Source organism: Sinocyclocheilus anshuiensis, unplaced genomic scaffold (genome assembly GCF_001515605.1).
Source record: "Sinocyclocheilus anshuiensis isolate Anshui unplaced genomic scaffold, SAMN03320099.WGS_v1.1 scaffold575, whole genome shotgun sequence".
NCBI lineage: Eukaryota > Metazoa > Chordata > Actinopteri > Cypriniformes > Cyprinidae > Sinocyclocheilus > Sinocyclocheilus anshuiensis.
The window spans coordinates 242,872-264,165 of NW_015552573.1; the positions used below are offsets into that span (position 1 = coordinate 242,872).

Below are 21,294 nucleotides of genomic sequence, written 5' to 3' on the forward strand. Positions count from 1 at the left end.
TTTGTTGTTTCTCCGATCACAAATGCAGACATGGTTTTATGTTTACGCGGCGCGATGCAATGCAATGCGTAAAAAGACAGTATAAGTCATTATAATCCGTAATTATTTCCCCACTGGATGCAACAAATGCCTCGTTTATAATGGGATTATTATGGATTTTAATGTTTTTGTCTCGTCGCTCCGGCCGGGACAAGGCATCACAATATGGTGAGGGGCGTAACATTTCCGTCACACGCTTGAGGTATTCGGCCAATCACAACGCACTGGATAGCTGGCCAATCAGAGCACACCTCGCTTTTCAGACCGATGAGCTTTGTAAAAATCGACGCGTTTCAGAAAGGCGGGGGAGAAACAATAATGTACAGTATGTGGAAAATAATGTGTTTTTTGAACTTTAAACCGCATAAACATTTCATTACACCAAATACACAAAATAATGTTCTTTTTAGCAACATCATATGACCCCTTTAATAAAATCATAAAGTAATAACCATAAAGTTTGGAGTCTAATAATCTAGTCAGTAGATAACTTTTTGTCTCTGAGGCTCTGAGTGAGCAGCAGATGTCCAGCAATCCAACAGGTGCAGTGAAGTGAATGAGGTCAGCTTTACCATAGCACTGAGAACACAACATCAACTTACATGTGGAATTAAACAGAGCCAGCGTGAGATCAGTGTTTTTACAATCTAACAAAGCGTCAGTCAAAGTAGGTCTTCAGAAAATGTTGTTCATCCACCTCAAGAGGGTCAAATAACTTTTGTTTGAATTGAGCTTTTTAAAACTACAATTTTATGCTATAGGTAATTGCATTTTAGATCATTGTTCTTAAGACTACTAAAAACATTAAATCATAGAAAATATGTATTTTTTCTTGGTTAAAGCTTAGATTTAAAAGAGTAACATTCACCATTTTTTGTGGAATCTAAAATGAAATTACTGTATCTGCGTATCAAAACATATTTCACAGGCTTATGTAAATAATTATTCATTATGGAATACATTTGCATTGAGAAAAGATTCTGAAAACTATTTTTAGATTAATATGTATTTATTCAAATATAATGCACACTGATAACAACAACATACCACAGTGTTAAAAAGTAATAAAATGAAATGTAGACAGCAATGCTTTACCTCTCTGAACTGAGATGAAGGACTTTTGAATAATCTGTCAGGAATGAAACAAAATTACAGTTCTCTAAACACACAAACACAGTCTTTTGAAATGAACTATGATGCATCATGTAGAGGGAAATCCCTTTGCTTTGACAGTGTCAGGCACGTCACTATGTCAATATTTAACGCCTTTAATCATACTGGATTATCTGTGAATGTGAGATTTTCCTCTGCATCATTAAATCCAACTCATATTAACATGTCTCACGGCGCTCTGGCACACTCTCTATACTGCATACTGGAATATCTGAATGACTACCGGCTATAGAGAGGAGTCTGTGGCACATTAGCTATTAAAACAGCTGCTTTCAAGTTAACTAAAATATTTTTGGTATATTTGACATCACAAGCACAATAACATATCGTATAAAAAAAAGAATACAAATAGTCACTTTAGAAAAATCATCATCTTAATTTTGAAATTACGCACAAGTTGGGTTTTTCAATGTAAACAAGAACCACAAAACGTAACTCCAGATACAGTTTCAGAAAACAACATAATGGATATAATGATGTTTTCGGCCTAATTACAGTCTACATGTGTGGACTGGAAACATTCAGTCCAAACGTTCAACTGATTGGAGCTCAACTGACTGTCTGTATCATAACCTCAGTGCTTCAATTCATCTACCATTATCATATAATACTAACTCAGAATGTAACTCAGTATGAATGCAAACCACTGTTATGATCTGTTTCACTACACAGCATTTAATTAAACTTCCACCTTAACCTTGGGACTATCTCTCTAAGCGCTGGCGGAGTGATGTGCAATGAGACGCTCTCCTTGAGTTGTGTGGTCTTGGTCCATCTTTGATCTTGATGCTAGTGCCTCCTCTTCTAGCTGTCATGAAATAAAATCACATTGATTAAAAGAGGCCATATTATAACTTTTTAAATCACTGATCACTTCTAATTACAGATTTACAAGACATTTTTCCACTCACTGACCCTTAGAATTACATTGGCTGTGTTTTGAACTGATAACTGTATACTCTGAATGCAATGCAAGTTGTTTTGGATAAATGCTTTATTCTGCCTTAAAGGAATAGTTCACCCTAAAATGAACAAAACATCCAAAATTGCATGTAAGATGTAGATGAGTTTGTTTCTTCATGGGAACAGATTTGGAGAAATGTAGCATTACATCACTCGCTCACCAACGGATCCTCTGCAGTGAATGGGTGCCGTCAGAAGAGAGTCCAAACAGCTGATAAAAACATCACAATAATTCACACCACTCCAGTCCATCAGTCCATCAGTCTGACAGCATCCATTCACTGCAGAGGACCCACTGGTGAGCAAGTGATGGAATGCTAAACTTCCCATGAAGAAACAAACTCATCTATACCTTGGATGGTCTGAGGTAGGGCTGCACGATAAATCGAAATGGAATCGAGATCGCGATTCGACAGAAGCTGCGATTGTCATGCATATCTTCATGACAATCGCATTCGATTAATCGTGCAGCCCTAATCTGAGGGTGGGTAAATGTTTATTTTTGAGTGAGCAACTCCTTTAAATGTATAAATGTATATATAAAGAGCTCAGAACCCTGCCAAATCATATCCATAATCTGTTAGAGGTTCACAGAAAATCCCTATGAAAATTACTATGGTTTTAAACAGCAGGTTCATTCAGTTGAGCTGTCTGCATGAATATTGAGAGATGTACCTGCTCCCTGATGTAGGTTTGAGCACAGGGTCCGATGCCTCTTAACTGGAGACCCACAATAAAGCACCACACAGACAGTCCAGCCTCAAGTGCAGTGAATACAGCACAGGTGAACCACAGAGCAAGAGTTGTGTCCTGGAGGAGAAAAAGCAGTTCAGTCTTCACATACAAAATGAAAGTTCAAACTTGTTCATTTATATTTTATTTATTTCAAAAACACCACATGCATTTCAATAGACTGACTCACATAGATGCGGGTGGCATCGAAAGGACAGTTGACGATGACCGGAGATCGTGCATTCACAGGCATGTTAGTGGAATTACATCCTTTCATGAGCGTGCTCCCGTCGGCTGAAATGGTCATACTGATCGCCAAAATCAGCCCCACTAAACACGCCAGCGAGAGAAAGGCGTTCAGAAAGGAACTCACTAACAGACCGATGTGCTACAGGAAGCAGAAGAACAGAGCTGTGTTAAACACTACAGGGAAAGCATGTGGTATTTTATGGTATTTTAGCATTGGTATACAGAACAATAATGTTGATAAGCTAGTGTGACTATACATCCTCTTTTTCCCAGACATGCCTAAATGATCTAAAATGTCCAGGTTTTGGCTTTGTGTTCATACTCATCTCAAAAAGAGAACATATATTCACCCTAGATAAGGCCTACTTACCAGCTTCAAGTTGGTAATATTCCTTGACACCAATATTGCAACAATTCCACTTGCAATGCTCTGAGAAAAACATGTTAACATGATTAGGTTTGAGATTTTTCTTATTCTGTGGGAAAATTTAGAAATGTTAAAACTACTCGGGAACCCCAACAAGTTCAGTGTGTTAAATATGTGTGAAAATAGTTTTATAAGCAATTTTCTAAACAGCTAAGCAATAGCTCGCCCAAAAAAAAAAAAGAACATTTGCTTTACATGTATTCCCCTCAGGCCATTCAAGATGTATATGAGTTTGTTTCTTCATCAGAATAGATTTGGAGAAATTTAGATCCTCTACAGTGAATGGATCCCGTCTGAACGAGAGTCCAAAAACAGCTGATAAAAACATCACAATAATCCACATGACTCCAGTCCATCAATTAATGTCTTGTGAAGCAAAAAGCTGCATATTGGTAATAAACAAATTTATCATTAAGACATTTTTTACTTTAAACAAGTCCTCCATCCACATTATTGCTTTCTCCAGTGAAAAAGATGATCTCATCTGAATCAGGAGAGAAATATGCACAGATCAAGCAAAGCGAAAACAGTTCTAAACAAATAGGTTAGTGGATTTTCATGTGAGTGGACAACACGGGATGGACTTTTTCACTGGAGGAAGCATTATTACGGATTATGTATTATGGACTCATATTTTGGCAAGAAGCAACGGTTTGAAGTTAAAACGCCTTAATGATGGATTTGTTTCTTACAAACACAAAGATGGTAATTGATGGACTCGAATCATATGGATTACCGTGAATTATTGTGATGTTTTTATCAGCTGTTTGGACTCAATCTGACGGCACCCATTCGCTGCAGAGGATTCATTGGTGAGCATGTGATGTAACGCTACATTTCTCCAAATCTTCTCTGATGAAGAATCTACATCTTGGATGACCTGAGGGTGAGTAAAATTTGCGCAGATTTTCATTTTTGTGTGAAATATTCCTTAAGTCAATATGCAGACTGTACGCGGGTGAACTGGGTGATGCAGCATACCCAAAGTAGTAGCAAATTCTTTAATTTACATTTACAGACATGTGACCAGGCCTTCTCTGAGTGAATATTCTCGAGATTCAGAAAGCATCACTTACTGGAGATCAGGCCTACATGCAGGAGTTGAATCAGCATCATTTAGGAGCCACAGAAGTGCAACCACTCACCAGCAGTCCTGAGGAGACGGAGATGATGTTTGATACGGTATATTCTGTTGAGATCTCATTGCTGGGTTTGGATACATGGCGTAACACGCTGCCATGAACAATGGCACTCAGGATGAAATTAACATGACCGATGACAATGAGGGTCAATCCTTTCTTCATCAGCAGCCCAGGGCCCTTCTGCTTGTCTAGAATATAGCACACTTTCATACAGTGGACTTAAAAGTCCATCTTTTCTCAGAACAAACTAAACGTTTAGAACTCCAGTGGATTTTATTTATCTTGAAATGTATTTGACAAACATTTTAAGTGATGCCTCAATAAAAAAAAAATTACTTGTAATACATATCAACTGATTTATATAGTTTATAACATTTATAGTTGTGTATGAAAACTGCTTTAGCAGGATTTAGTGCAAAATATTGTTCCTAAAGGTTTATTCAGCTGCTAAATATTCTTTTCTACAGTGAATAGAAATGAGGAAAATGTAAACATTACACCAGACGCGCACTTCACGAGAACACATAACTGATTGTCGGAGGCTTCTTTTCTCCGGACACCGTTTTTTACGGCTTGAGTTAAACTATAAATCACGTATAATTCTCGCACCTGCAATAAAAAGAAATAAACGACCGTCTTACCGAAATCACACATATCTGTATCCGTGAATTTGAACCCAGTTTAGAAGGAAAAACTACCAAACGCAGTTTCCTGCCTTCATGCTCGATGACGTCACGCACGACTCACCTGTGCAGCGGAAGTGGGAGGAGCCAGAATGCAAAGGTCATTCAATGCAAATACGGAAGAGCTCCAATCTCTCTCTTATTTCCTTAAAAAGTGAAACGAAAGCAACAATATATAAGTGCAAATGACAAGCCTCGGTTAGCCTAACACAGTACACGTAGCAAAACAGAGCAAAATGTATATATATATACACACACACACTCAACCTATGTTACTGTCAGGTATTATTGGCCTGTATTTAGTAGCCACAGATTTTCTCTTTAATTCTCTGTAACTTTTAATTTAATTTAATTTTGCAAGTTGCAAAATAATGTTGCGGAATTATTGCATGATATATGCATTTGATAAAGTTTAATTTGTTTTGCAATAGTTAACATATGATACTATATAAAAATGTATGCCTTACGTTTACTTTTTTTTTTCATTGCGTTGCATACTGCCATTGTATTGGTCAAACAGGCATCTGGGAATACTCTAGCTTTCCATTATGTTCACACGGATTTTACCAGCATTGGTCATGCACCTCACATGACCAATGCTCTATCCAAGAATAGATTTAGTTTCATGACATTCACTGTAGCACTAAAACACTGTCTGTTCATGTGAACTATTCAAACTATGACAGCACTGATCTACTGAGACGCACAGAACAATGCCAGTGTCCAAAGTCCTGTCATATCTGAACACCACATCCCACAATATCAGCACTAAGCAAATACTGGAGTGAAAGCAAGCAAGGACAAAACACAGGCATATCAGGTAAAAAAGATCATATCTGAATATTGAAAAAGGAATAGGCTAAATTTACAGGACACACACAAAACATGAACATTTTATTGCCATATTATATCAGAATGTTAAATAGTCAAACAATTTACTTAGGAAATAATTGACTAAACTATACTTGTATGTTTTATTTAAAAATAACTTTTTAATAGCATAATTTAACTTTAAAATAATTAGATTTTTTAAAAATGTTATTTAATAACAGTGAATAACATAGCATTTTAATGATGTAGCCATAAATAACAAATATTAAAATGAATAAATGGGGGTGTAGAATATGACAATGACCCCAAAAAGCCAATTGTCACATGCCGTGAATGTCAGAATGTTAATATATAATGACACTACAGGGATACATGTATTAGGTTATAAATGATTTATAAATAATTATTATTATAAATAAAATAAGTGCCTTAAGTGTTTTGGGGTGGGTTTATTTTGGGTAAAGACAGACAGAAACTAGCCTTAACACACACACACACACACATAAATAAATAAAATATATTATCATAAACATAAATATATTATATCATAAATATATATATATATATATATATATATATATATATATATTGTCATCTTGAAACTCCCGAAAAATGCTTAAGCATGATTTGTTTTTTATTTTAATGTTCTCATTTTTTATTTGTTGTAAAAGACTAGTTTCTCTCTATTATTTTACCAAAAGTATGCATATAAATATGATTGAACATTATCGTGCATAAAAAAACCTATAAACCCAGATCCACAGCGACCCCTTGTGGCGTCCAGACGCATGCGGGGGTTATCTGAAGGTCATTACATACTGCAAATCCTGTCAGACCTTCATAAATGTGTGTGTAAAGCGAGACAAACACACAAGCACAGCATAGAAAGTCAGAATGGTATTTTTTATTTGAACTGTACTGTATGTTAACTGTTCACCTCGGTACAATAAACAAATACAAATACTCACACTAAAAACCAAACCTACAGTTCCAGAACCAACCTGACTGGAGTTGGCCGAGGACCTCAGAATATTGCATATAAACAACACAATGAGCTCCGAACAGTGCGCTTCCACATAAAGAACCCAAAATGAAAAGGAACAGGGAGAGGATCACAGGAAAGTATGGTTACAAAAACATTAAACTAGACAATACAAATCTAATTTAACTGCCATACATTCAACACCAAAAACGCACTGGATGTCAGATCTATAAAAATACCTCGGGTAGGCTGATGGGAAGGAGCGAGTATTTAGACGGGGCTGTCGTGTGTTTTGGAGTAACCGGTAAATGTTCTTCCTGAGACAGGGGCGGTTTTTCACTCCAGTCCCTTTTTCTGTGTGAGCTGCCATCTATTTTTTTTTTTTTTAAAGCAAACACAAAATCAAAATTATGTCCCTCACGGTGACGTTCACTCAAATCCAAATCGAAGATTTTGGAAACTGACATCTTAAAACCTAACGCAGTTTGTATTTTAAATCCTGCAAACTCATTTTGAACCGAAATGAATGGATATATCAGTAAAATAGTGTGCTCTTGGGTCTTGAAGAGGACTTGTTTCTGAGCTGGTGCTTGTTGAATTTGTGCAATTCTGTAAACAAGAGGTCAGCTATGCAAAATGTTGGATAAAAGCTAATAATTCATCTTCATTTTTGCCCAAGACCAGCCTTTACCTCTCTGTTCTCTTAATAGATACACTGTATATATATATTTTCATTATCAAGCACTTTTAACATTCAAACAAAGACAAGCACTAATTCTGTGGATGTAAAGAAAGAAACAGTTATGAGTTTTGTTTAGGGGCCCAAATAAGGCGAAGAGGAAGAAGACAAGTGCATGGCATCTGATAACTGTCAACGTTTCGAACTCTGTAAGTGGTGCACAAGAAAAGAGGTGTGGCCATTATGTCATGCCACGCCCCCGACAAAGAAAGCACCGCCCACCTGTTTCAAAAACAGGTGGAAATTATGTCCTCCCCTCACAAGAACAACAGAAACGATGGAAATGAATGGAAAAACACTGAAACTGAAAACAAGACGATGGAGAGACGTCCGTGAAGCATGTCTCCGATGCAGCTAGCGGCAGCTGATTGCTTGTTCACCCGTTTACTGTCTCTTAGTCTCTTTGATTTGCAGTTTTGCTGAATGACTGTCGGTCAGTGGTCAGGTGGTTATGACTTGGCGAGGTGTTCTCTATGGTCGTTGTGTTTGAGGAGCTGGGTGGGGGACGGGGCGAGCCTGGGCTGGGTGCCCGGCGGCAGGGGATGGGCCCCGGGCATCCCGCCGGGCATCATGCCCTCTATCTGTCCACCCATGCCACCAGGAGACACACCCACCACACCAGGAGGAAACCTGAGAAAATACAGAGGAAATAATGAGAGGTATAATGAGGTCGTCAGCTTTATGCTCCGCCCTTTACCACATGATTACAGACTCAAAAGCTTCATTCATTTATACTCTAGCAAAAGTTTGGGCACATTTGATTGAAATGTTTCTCAGGTTTCTTTAAAAAAAACCTTTGATCTCAAGACTTCAGCTTTAATGCTTAAACTTAATTTTGCAGACAAAAACAAATCACTGCTATATTCTCTACTTCTCAAAAGCTTGGGGCCAGTAAGATTTTTTTTTTTTTAATAAATTAATATTTTTATTCAGCAAGGAGGCATTAAATTGATCAAAAGTGACAAAGACTTTTATAATGTTATAAAAGATTTCTAATAAAAAAAATGTTTTAACTGTCAATTCATCAAATCATCTTTGCAAAAATGCATCACTGCTTCTACAAAATTACTATATTAAGCAGCACAACTGTTTTCAACATTGATAACAATAAATGTTTCTTGAGCAGCAAATCTGTATATTAGAATGATTTCTGAAGGATCATGACACTGAAGACTGGAGTAATGATGCTGAAAATTCAGCTTTGATCACAGGAATAAATGACATTTTAAAATAGATTCAAATAGAAAACACTTATTTTAAATTGTAATAATATTTCACAATATTACTGTTTTTCCTGTATTTTTATCAGAAGAGACTTAAATGTATCCATTTTATTTATCTTAAATGGCTAAAATCAAATAATTATTCATTTAATAGTTTAAAAACATCAAAAGGTGAATATACTTTGTCATATTTGAATTGGAAGTTAAAAATTGACACAAGAAATCATTATCAATGTAAAAAGTGATAACTTCTACAAAAATTCGACATTTCTAAAAATTAATGGATCACTTATACTCATTACGTTCACATTATTATCATGTATTTCTTTATTGATTGATTTACTGAATTCTCAAATAATTTTTCTCAATTTCTCAAAAAAAAAAAAAAAAAGGTGGCAGTCTAATTTAGCACAACAAATGCAAACACAACACAGCTAAAAACACGAGGTAACAAATATTATGTATAATTTAAATAACGGTAGGACTAATGAGAAACCAATTAGCAGGCATCACATGATATTTGCATGTTCTATGGGAATGAGCAATGTCAAAATAAAAGGTGATGATATCGTTTTATTTTGTTCATCAAGTGTTTTTAGATCTGTTTGGACGGTGTCTTGAGCTCTGTGTCTCAGCACGCTGTAAGTAGTTACCTGTCATTGTTTAGGTATACATTTTGTCTTGCAGGCCGCCAGGAGAAACGGCTGGTAGCGGCTGGGCCACTCTGCTGAGCGAGAGAAGCAATCAGACTGAGCAACACAATCGGGCTGGTTTGTGTGTGTGTGTGTGTGTGTGTGTGTTGGAGAGTTAAATGCATAAAAATGCTAGTGTTAGTTCAGGGAAATGTTCAGAAGGGTCATAGCGGGTAAATCTAGAGGTGATTCTGTCGAAGTTAATTTATGTGTGCCACAGGGACAGACAGCGGTCTCGTTTGAGTCTATTTGCATATGGTGACCTGGAGGGATAACACTCACTACACAGGGATGAACTAATGAAGCGTGTTTGCATAGCTGAACACAGCCGCTGTACTGCTTGGCTGCTCATACAGTGGAATCAATGAATTTGGAAGGAGTGATCTTCAGTCCAGTGGGGAAAAGAACAGGGATTCAGTCTGGTTTTGATTCAGTTTTAATTGGATGATTCAAGTTTATCACCAATTTCATTGATTTAGTACTTTTGTGGCTGTTATTCACTTTTGCAATGACTAAACAAAAACATCAGCATTTTTGTAACATACTCTGAGTTTTTTTTTTTAAACACCATTTATTATTAATTATACCATTAAATAAACTATTTCAATTTACTATTATTATATTACTTACTATACTATTTTAGACAAATCTATATTTAAAATACTACTGATTTAATAACAAAAATATTTATTGTACCATTTATTACTATTACTAGTAACTCTTAATATTTATTATCATAGTATTTAATAAATTATTTTAGTAAATATTATAATAAAATACTATTTATTATTTAATAACAACTAATATTTATTATACCATTTATTCAACTATTACTATTATACCATTTACTACATAATTTTCTGAATGTGTCTCACTGGTAAATATATATTTATACTGAAAACAAGAAAAAAAAACATTTGCCAATGTAGTAGGAAAAACAAACTTAAACTGTTCAATAAAAATGCTGTCTATATTATTATCACATGCTGTTATATAGTTATAGTATAAAGAATACTTCAGATAAAAAAAATAAATAAAATTAATAATAATATTATTTATAATTAAAAATAAATTACTTAAAGGGGTCCTATTATGCGTTTTCACTTTTTCGACTTTAGTTAGTCTGTAATGTTGCTGTTTGAGCATAAAAAAGATCTGCAAAGTTACAAAGCTCAAAGTCCACTTCAAAAGGAGATATTTTATTTAACAGAAATCACTTTTCAAAAACTACAACGAACGACTCGTTTGGACTATAACGCATGTTTTCCGGGATTTGTGATATCACAATTATCGACGAATGGGACGAGACCTGGTTGAGCTGCACTAGAGAAGGCAACGAGTGTTATCACTATGTCGGAGACATGCTAGCTTTCCCAAGGCAGACAAACTTAGAGTGGTTACAATCATCCGGGTTTAAATCGTGCTCGATTTGATTTTGATGCAATATTTACGCTGAAGCTCGCAGACGGCTATGGTAACGGGCATGACATTTCCCGACCAGGCGCCGAGTGCTGCCAATCACAACACACACTGGCCCAACTAACCAATCACAGCACATTTCGTATTTCAGAAGGCGGGCCTTCATTTGATACAGGAACTATTCGAGCCATTCATGCCAGACTGGGGAGAGAGGTGCTGTAATAACGTAAAATAATGTGTTTTTCAAACAACCTAGTATGAGAGCCTGTTCTAGTACACCCCCAAAACAAAATCAAGACTTTGTAAAAGAGCATAATAGGACCCCTTTAAGAAAATGATTTAAAAAAGGTTAATTATATAAAAATTATTTTTTAGGACTGAAAGATTAACAGAAATGAATGCACTGAAAATCTTTCGGGTTTAGTTCTAAATAAGAACTAGTTCTATATTGTCAATCCTAGAAAAGAGGGTGTATGTGATGGTAACAAACTCAAGGATGCATAGAATAAGGGTTAGTATGATATGATGAACGAGGTGATGTGTGAAATAACAGATGATCTCTTTTGTCACCTGTAGGCTCCGCCGTTGAGCTCTGGATGTACCTGCTGCTCCATCACCCCCCACGGCGCCGTAGTCACAAAAAACTCTTTGTTGACGCAGTTTCTGAGACTGTCTGGAATACGACCTGAAATCCAGAACAAACCCAACACATGATGACTGATTTACAACAGGACGGATGCTTTGAGAGACAGATAGAGAGCTTATAAAAGAAACTAGATTTACATTTCCTGAAGGAAATACAAGTGCTTACTAGGCAGCAAAAGAATAATGTTTGAGGTAAAATGATAGTTTGAAAATATATGCAATATAGACAGAAGTGAAAGAAAGAGAGAGAAATCAGGACTCCCCTCTTCACAGTTGATATTGCCCATATTGATAATCACAATGTTCATTGCTCATCATCAGAAGTGGTTACATTTTGAATAGCAAATATTTTAATACATGAAGTCAATGGGAGATTTAGTACCGGTGATGGCCCTGCGGATCTCAGTGGCCGCTGCCTCTCTCATCTCTAGTGAGGCCTGCTCACTGTACCACGCCGTGTGAGGGGTGCAGATCAGATTGGGCGCGTCCTTCAGAGGACCCTGAGAAAAACTGAGAGAAAACCAGAGGATGAGGAAGACAGAATTAGACTTTATGTCAATTTACTACACATTAAACGTCACTACCGTCAGTAAGATTTTGTTAATGTTTTCGAAGAAAGTCTCTTATGCTCATTGCAGCTGAATTTATTTGATTAAAAATACTGTAAAACAGTAATATTGTGAAATATTATTACAGTTTAAAATAACTGTTTTCTATTTGAATGTATTTTAAAATGTAATTTATTCCTGGGATGAAAAGCTGAATTTTCAGCATCATTACTCCAGCCTTCAGTGTCACATGATAACAGCTGTGCTGCATAATATTTCAGTGGAAACATGTATACATTTCCAGGATTGTTTGATGAACAGAAAGTTAAAAAGAAAAGCATTTATTTGAAATGTTTTTTTTTTTGTTGTTGTAACATTATAAATGTCTTTTGATCCATTCACCTGGACTTACATTTCCTTTCTGAAAAAAGTACTAATTTCTTAAAAAAAAAAAAGAAAAGCAAACTAAATTAATTACCTTAAAATGTATTGTGACTCAACTTTGGATCAATACATTTCAATATTAAAATGTATTAATACTAATATTAATACTAATACTAACATTTTGGATACTAATAAAAGTAACTATCAAATGAGAGTAAGAATAATCAAGTGACATTAATACAATAAATAAAGAAGAAGCAATTTAAACCAGTTTTATAAATAAATAAATACACATGCAGTGCAGCACATATCAAATGTTCTAGAAAAGTATAATGCCAGAGCTAAAAAGTAAGCATTAATTAGATTTGCATTTTTTTGGGTAACATATTAGCCAAAAGAGCATTCATGGATGCACATTTTGAAAATCCACCAAAAACAATAGGCCATTTTCAATGTACTATAATATCTAGAATGCACTAAGCCTAATTTCGCATATTAAACACTCTTCACAGCGATGCCATAGAAGAACCATTCAGTCTCTTTCATCTCTTTCTTACCTTTTTGTAATCTGAAGAACCTTCTTTCGCCACAAAGAACCTTTTGTGAAACAGAAAGGTTCTTCAGATGTTAAAGGTTCTTTATGGAACCATTTAGACAAAAAGGTTCTTCTATGGCATCGTGAAGCACCTTTATTTTTAAGAGTGTATAGAACTAATAGCAAGCAAATTTTGGTGCAGCTGAAGAAAAGTTTGGAGTTGCATCCAATAACCTAAGATAAAGTAACATGGAGTTTGGATTACAATTGGTATGTCATTCCAAATGTTACCTGAAGGGTTCAGACTCGTGAACATCCAGGGCGGCGCCCCGTATCCTGCCCTCTTTGAGAGCCTGAGCCAGGGCTTTTTCATCTACCAGACCCCCTCGTGCTGTGTTGACCAGAAATGCTCCCTGTCGCATCTATCAAAACATCATACATGATATTTCACAGTCATGTTCACGCCACAGCCACCAGATGGAGCTCCTGATCGCCGGATGGGATTATTGGGCCGTTTGTGTGTAATGTACCTGCTTGATGGTGAAGTCGTTGATGAGGTGGTGATTGTGTTCGTTTAGGTTGCAGTGGAGAGACACACAGTCGCTCTGGTACAGGAGGTCCTGTAAGGTGTAAACTCTCTGGACGCCCAGCGATCGCTCTAAACCGTCTTGCAGGTACGGGTCATAAAAGATCACACTGAAGCCAAACGCTTTTGCTCGAACAGCCACAGCCTGTCCCGATCGGCCTATGAGACAAATATACATAAACATGTAAACACACAAACCCATCCAGCAGAAATGACTTTAGGATGGCATATATAACTTATATGGACAACTATGGTGCTTTTTTGTCCTTTTTGGAACTTGAAATTTGACATAAGTGACCTGATTAGATGATGACATCATTTATTTGAACTATTCCTGCAGTATTTCTGCAACATCTTCATGTCTACAGGTCAAAATTGAACACTTAATTGAATTTTTCTTAAATGCTTGAAATCAGTCTTATAGACAGCGATAAATTGTGCCTATATATAACTATCAACATATGTGACCCTGGAGCACAAAACCAATCTTAAGTTGCACGGGGATATTTGTAGAAATAGCCAAAAATACATTGTATGGGTCAAAATTATAGATTTTTCTTTTATGCCAAAAATCATTAGGATATTAAGTAAAGATCATGTACCATGAAGATATTTTGTAAATTTCCTACCGTAAATATATCAAAACTTAATTTTTGATTAGTAATATGCATGATTAAGGACTTCATTTGGACAGCTTTAAAGGCGATTTTCTCAATATTTAGATTTTTTTTTGCACCCTCAGATTCCAGATTTTCAAATAGTTGTATCTCAGCCAAATATTGTCCTAACAAACCATACATCAATGGAAAGCTAATTTATTTAGCTTTCAGATGATGTATAAATCTCAATTTTGAAAAATCGACACTTAAGACTGGTTTTGTGGTCCAGGGTCACATATGAAGATATTTGTGCATGTTTTGATCTCTATAATTCCTATCATTTAATTTGTGCTATTTCATAGTTATGATGATTTTGCTGTTACAAAAACAGTAAATGAGTTCATGTTCATTCAAACATAAATATAACTAAATCAGTTTTATAAAATGTATTAGCGTATATATTTATAAGAATTAGTTTGATTTTATTATTATGATAACTAATAATTAGTTCAATAATAGTAGCAATAATTTTCATTAAATGACATTAACAAGCATTATTATTACATAGCAAGCATTATTACATGCTTACTACAACTGCATAACTGTCAACAAAGTGTTATTTATTTATTCATATTTTGACTTTAATTTTTATATTTTAATATATTTTATTTCAGTAATTTTAGTAGTATTTTTTTGCTTTTAGCATTTTTTCTTTTCTTTTATTTCTGCTTGCTTGAATTTTTTTTTATTTCAACTGTAGTTTTAGTCATTTTTGTAAGTCAAATAAAACGTATTTCAGTTAGTTGCCAAGGCAAGAATATTTTCATTTAAGTTTTTTTATTTTTATGTAAACATATTTATATTTTATTTATACATTCTTTAATTTAACAACATTTTTTTTTAATAGTTTTAGTTAAAAACAACACCTTTGCATAATAATAATCTGCATAATTGTTCCAGTATCTCTGTCCCTCACCAAAGCCAATAAGTCCGAGTGTTTCTCCTCTGATGCGGGCGGCCCCTGATGCCACCTCTCTGATCTGCTCCACGCTCTGGACCCGTGTGCCCTCACGCATGGCCTGGTACAGCCAGGTGTTCCTCCGGTACAGGTTCAGGATGTGGCAAAGTGTTGAGTCTGCCGTCTCCTCCACGGCGGCAGATGGAATATTACACACCGCAATACCTGCAGACATGCACAAATGTTATGCAACATGTAAATATGAATCTTTTCATATCAGAACACTCTATAAACCAGATTCAAATGGCCTCAGATGGTCTATAAACACTGATAGTCAAGTAACCCCAGATCCCATCTTCTCTCCATTCATGGATTTGACCTGTATTGAGCTGTATCTGTAATATTTCTCCTTTTATTCTAACCATATAAACTGTCTGTCCCAGAGGTACAAATAGCTCTCTCCTGTACCTCCTTCTGTCTCGGTTTTCAAACTTTCAAACATCCAACTTTTCTTTACTACATGCAGAGTACTTTGTGTTTCTGAACAAAGATTCAACTTGGTTTCTCAGCTAAGCAGTATTTGATTTCAGTAGCATGTTTTATTCAACATTTTATTTGCTATGGCTTTTCACAATATCATCTACCATTCAGGTTTCTCACTGTCATTAATTAGGTGTATTTTATTGTCCAGAAAGCTGCTAAAACAACATTGCACCTGATTTTTTGTTATGTATAATGCATTATGTGTCATGCATTATATCAGTATTCATATGTTGAAATGCATTATATTGTTTCATAAATAATAAAGTTAAAATGCATTATAATATTTGCAGATTCCTTGCTATATCTGCACCTGGTTGTTTGTCATGCGTTTTAATGCATTACATACATGTAACAATGAACAGGTAAGTATTATAATGTATTAGAATTGTGCTTACAATCATAATGTGCATTACAAGGTATAATTAATGTGCTAAAAATACTTTCATAATGCATTATATATAAATGCTTCAAATAAAGTGTTACTGGTTTTTATTATTATTATTGTTGTTGTTGTTATGCAAACTTCCAAAACATTTCTTTGCATTATAATATTAGCAAATTCCTTGTTACATGTGCAGCTGGTCATGTGTCTGAATGCGTTATAATTTTTTAAAGGTGTAACAATGAATAGATAAGTATTAGAATGTATTATAATGTTATGTAATGCTTATTAGTTAGATATTCTGTAGAATGTTGGTAACCAAACAGTTGACGGTAGCCATTGACTTCCATGTTTCAGAATATTCTTCAGAATATCTTATTTTTGGCTCAACAGAAGAAAGAAACTCATACAGGTTTGGAACAACTTGAGGGTTAATGATGACAGAATTTTCATTTTTGGATGAACTATCCCTTTAAGACCAAAAATTGTGACCAGGAAACACTTCTTACCCATCTCTCCAGCTGCTTTAATGTCGATATTGTCATATCCACTACCGATGCGGATTATGATTCGGAGGGCTTTAAATTTCTCCAGATCTTCTCTGGTCAGAGTGATGGTGTGGTACATCATCGCCCCCACCGCCTCGTTCAACACCTGCCACAGACACATTTATACTACACTATAAACATCAGAGAATAAAGCCGTGGGGTGTTTATTAAGGACACATAAATCATTTCTTAGTAGCATCCTGGGAGGAGTATGTGGGTGTAATGCATTTCTTATGATGAGTTTGCCATGTTCATCTACATGTCATTTCATGCATTTACTCCAGATAATTGTTTGTTTTGTAATCTGTGCAATTACACACATTACAAACATGTAATTCTGAATCCGACTGCAATAAAAGATATGATTAAACTTAACAGGCAATTTTCCCTTGTGATGAAACAGGAGTAATTTAACTCAATGCAATGAGATTCTACACTAAATGAATATATACAGTGTTAGTGGGTCTGATAATTGGGTCACTATGAAATGAATGTGTTTCTATGAGCCAGTGTTTCTTGCAGTTTTTGTTTAGTATGCATACATGCATATTAACCAAATCTACTTAATGTACCAAATTTCAACGTTCTTTTAATTAACATACCATTTATTACAACAAAATCTTTGTCATATAAACATCCAGTCAGTAAGTCAGTAACAGATTCACATAGCTGGTGCATTAGTGAGTCTTTTAGATCAATTATTTAATAGAACTGGTTCATAGGAGTTTGTGAATCAGACAACAGTGGTCATGCTATTTGTTGCTGCATGCTTGGTTGTTATTTATTTACGGTGTGATTTAAACTTAAGTAGAAAAACAGCATTGAAGCTGATAGATAGAAAAATCTGTTCAATTATATTTACATATCTATATAAATATCTATATAAATATTATGTAAATATTTATTATATAAAATATAATCCTGATAGGAAAAATGTTTTAAATATGGATATATATTTTGAATATTGGCAAAAGGCTTAAAAAAATTAATCCAATAATATATATATAACTATACAAATATATTATATTATATAAATATAAATGTACCCAGTATTGGGGCATTTAATCGTTTGGTGAAAATGTTTAACATATTGAGATATATTTTAAATATTGGGTAAATGCTGAAATAAATAAATAAGTAAATAAACAAACAAAGAGACAACAAGATAGTCAAATATATATATATATATATATACAGTATATACTGTATATATATATATTTTTTTTTATTTTTTATTTTTTTTTTTTTGCTATTATTACTCTTGTTATTAGTATATTTAAAGGCACAATATGTAATTTTCGCCACTAGAGGGCGCGTATTCAAAATAAACAAATAGACAAAGGCGTAGTCCATTAGCCTTTGCGTATTCAAACGCTTTAGTTTAATATGGCGGCCTATTTTATCTGTCATGTTAAGGTAAGTTGTGACAGTCTAAAAACTTTTTTTTTTTAATAAAACAGAAACGCACATTATTGTATATTGTAATATATATATATACTGTATATATATATATTTTTTTTTATTTATTATTTTTTTTTTATTCTTTTTCGCCCAGTTCCAGTATTGGAGTATTCATCTAAAAAATTAGAATCGAAATTCAATTCAAAAAAGTTGCTGATTCAATTAATACTGCAAACTTACAACTCAACTAAAACAATATGTTTGCTGTTGTGCTAGTGATGCAAGAAAAATAGTTCAAGCAGACCTTCTCATGTATTTCCTGCGTTGACTGAGCGTCACAGAACGCCACAGTGGCTAAATCCTTCAGGATGGGCATCTCTACGGTACAGTCCCTCCCATCCAGCAGAGCGACCAGCGGCCGAGGATGCATCGGACCGTTCATGATTTGTGGCCTTATACCTGCAAAGAGAGAGAGAGAGAGAGAAACGTGAACTTCCCGTTTGCCCCCTGCCATGTGTCTTGTTGTCATGGAGATTACAGCATTTGGGCAGAGTTATGAATACATTTAATTTAATAGCCTTTGGGGAAACATCTTGCTCTCTGCTTTCAGTCTTTTCACTCTCCACCATGCATTTAAAAAAAGACTTCAAATGAGAATTATTTACCAGAGTATTATTAAAAAATAATTGTGTGGGAGATGTTAAGGCAGAGCTAGGTTTCTCGAAGGGATGCGAGAGATCAGGGGTCTGGCACGCTTTAAATGAGCAGTGGACACATCAAACAGAAAGACAAATGACATGCTGGAGCGATCGCTACATCAGAGCGGGAGAAATCAGAGAGGGAAGGACAGACGATTGGACTCTCAGAAGACCAGCATTAACACACACACACACACACGTCTGGTTTGCTATCCTTGTGGGGACTCTCCATAGGCGTAATGGTTTTTATACTCTACAGATCATATATTCTATTGCCCTACACCTAAACCTACCCCTTACAGGAAACTTTCTGCATTTTTAGATTTTCAAAAAACTTCATTCTGTGTGATTTATTAGCTTGTTTACCCGTGGGGACCTCAATTTAGGTCACCACCGTGACACGAGTCCCCATGAGTCTGTGTGTATTCAGGCTTAAGTCCCCACCAGAATAGAAAAACAAGTACACACACACACACACACACTCATGTAGGTGCTCAACCAATCAATGTTCACAAAACTGTACCGACTGTTCATTTTCCAACCCATAAACAATTTCAGAGCTCTAAAAGCTTTTTTGGACAAGAACAACGAAGATAAACTCAGCGATTTTTAAACAAACAGAGCCTGAGCCGAGCAGTACACGACCATTATCCAATCAGAGACATGCAGGGGAATTATCCAATCAGAAAGCAGCAGGGGAAATCTCGGCCCTTCAGCCATTTTCCACGGGCATCTCCACATTTACTCTGATCACAGAGCACAAAAGATCCTGACAAAACATCGATTTCTGACATGCAAGGCTTTTTATTTGTTATTGCCATCACAATTTCTCTGTCTTCCAGTTTTCTCCCAGCGGGGAGAATTTTTTTTTTTACATACCATCATGTTGTTTTAAAACCCATGACTTTCTCTCTTCCTTGGAACACAGATATATATATTTTTTTCCATACAATGAAAACATATGGTGACCATTGGCTGTCAAGTTGCAAAAATGTCAAACAAAAGAGCCATAAAAGTAGTTCATATGGTTTGTGTGCATAATCTTCTGTACCATACAACAGCTTTATATGAGGAAAACTTTCCTTCCACCAAAGCTTTCAAATCTCATTTGCAATCACATATATTCAAATATGTTGCATTGTACATTTGACATCAAGTCTTGTTTTCTAAAACACTATAAAATGTATCAAAAGGTTTTGTGCTTAAAACAAGAAAAAATATCTGCCAATTATTTTGGTATCATTATAGTTTTTATTTTTATATTTTCCATTTGCATTTCAATTTTAGTTACAATTTTAGATTCAGATTTTTTAATTAAACCAAATTAAAATTAGAAATGTTGCTTTGGCAGCTAGCTGAATTATTTTTTTATTTTCATATTTACATTTATAAAATGTTTTATTTTTTATATTGCATTTTATTTTCAGTTAACATTTATTTTTAAGTAATAAAATGTTTATTTTTATGGTTTTGATTATAGTTTCAGTTTTAAAATAATCTTGTTTTCTCTTTAAATATATATTTCTTGTTTAAGCATAAACTCAATTTATGTTTATACATTTTTCAAGTAAGTATATGTTGATTTAAGAATGTTTAGATATGTACACTGAAAACAAGACAAAAAATACTAAGAAAATCTTTTTTTTTTTTTTTTTTCAGTGACAAATACTGAACACCATTGATTCTTACATGTCAGGTGACCAATCACAATGTGAAAAGACCAAATATGCATTATATTTGAAAGCTACATGCAAAGAGAAGCAAACAATCACTTACATTTTGGTCTGTTTGTAATAAATTTGAATTTAAATGTGAAATTTTCAATTCAAACACTACTTTCAAGGTGCTTTTTTGGAGGAGTAAATTATGGCTTTTGTTAAACAGACAAAGCAGCGTGGAACATTTTACCAAACATCTCCATTTGTGTTCCATCATAAAGTTTGTAACAACACAAAGGTAAATAAATAATACGTTTTCAGTGAACTATCCCTGCATTGCATGTGAAACTAATGAGAGTGAGCGAGCGAGCGAGAGAAATGTAATACGCTCTTTGAAATCCCTTGAACAATAAAAGTCTGTAAAAACAAAAGGAAATGAGGAGATTTTTCCATGGAGCTGCATTGACCTGGATTGTGTGTGTGTGTGTGTGTGTGTGTGTGTGTGTGTGTGTTAA

At 34.9% G+C, this 21,294-nt stretch overlaps 2 protein-coding genes across 8 annotated transcripts in view; both read right to left on the reverse strand.

The window, feature by feature from the left end:
• Positions 1–1,070: 1,070 nt before the first annotated feature.
• LOC107665106 (keratinocyte-associated protein 3-like) lies at positions 1,071–5,459 on the reverse strand. 3 transcript variants are annotated; one of them, XM_016455858.1, is made up of 6 exons: positions 5,367–5,459; positions 4,729–4,913; positions 3,527–3,586; positions 3,098–3,295; positions 2,851–2,985; positions 1,071–2,020 (listed from the first exon to the last, which is right to left on the reverse strand). In XM_016455858.1, exons 1-6 carry the CDS (start codon positions 5,377–5,379, stop codon positions 1,925–1,927), a joined length of 687 nt encoding a protein of 228 aa, XP_016311344.1. In that variant the 5' UTR covers positions 5,380–5,459; the 3' UTR covers positions 1,071–1,924. The 3 variants fall into 3 exon arrangements, with proteins under 3 accessions (XP_016311344.1, XP_016311343.1, XP_016311345.1); XM_016455857.1 differs by having other exon boundaries at positions 4,729–4,928; XM_016455859.1 differs by lacking the exon at positions 5,367–5,459 and adding an exon at positions 5,237–5,344.
• Positions 5,460–7,594: 2,135 nt separating this feature from the next.
• The window catches only part of LOC107665110 (C-terminal-binding protein 2-like), a 29,316-nt gene continuing 15,616 nt past the window's right edge, over positions 7,595–21,294 (reverse strand). For 3 of the 5 annotated variants that reach the window (XM_016455866.1, XM_016455865.1, XM_016455864.1), the window contains 8 exons: positions 18,728–18,882; positions 16,984–17,128; positions 15,568–15,774; positions 13,937–14,151; positions 13,698–13,828; positions 12,322–12,449; positions 11,865–11,979; positions 7,595–8,590 (listed from right to left, as the gene is read on the reverse strand). In XM_016455866.1, coding sequence (XP_016311352.1) covers positions 8,410–8,590; positions 11,865–11,979; positions 12,322–12,449; positions 13,698–13,828; positions 13,937–14,151; positions 15,568–15,774; positions 16,984–17,128; positions 18,728–18,882 — 1,277 coding nt within the window. In that variant the 3' untranslated portion in view covers positions 7,595–8,409. Of the gene's footprint in view, positions 8,591–9,836; positions 9,908–11,864; positions 11,980–12,321; positions 12,450–13,697; positions 13,829–13,936; positions 14,152–15,567; positions 15,775–16,983; positions 17,129–18,727; positions 18,883–21,294 lie in introns of all 5 variants that reach the window. The other 2 variants (XM_016455863.1, XM_016455862.1) reach the window with 1 other exon arrangement.

What these genes read in the sequence shown, in the direction of transcription:
- LOC107665106 (XM_016455857.1), bottom strand. An exon ending in CCGTCTCCTCAGGACTGCTG is followed by an intron (nt 3,587 to 4,728) that starts GTGAGTGGTTGC and finishes TGTTTTTCTCAG; the next exon opens with AGCATTGCAAGTGGAATTGT. An exon ending in TCGATGCCACCCGCATCTAT is followed by an intron (nt 2,986 to 3,097) that starts GTGAGTCAGTCT and finishes TTTCTCCTCCAG; the next exon opens with GACACAACTCTTGCTCTGTG.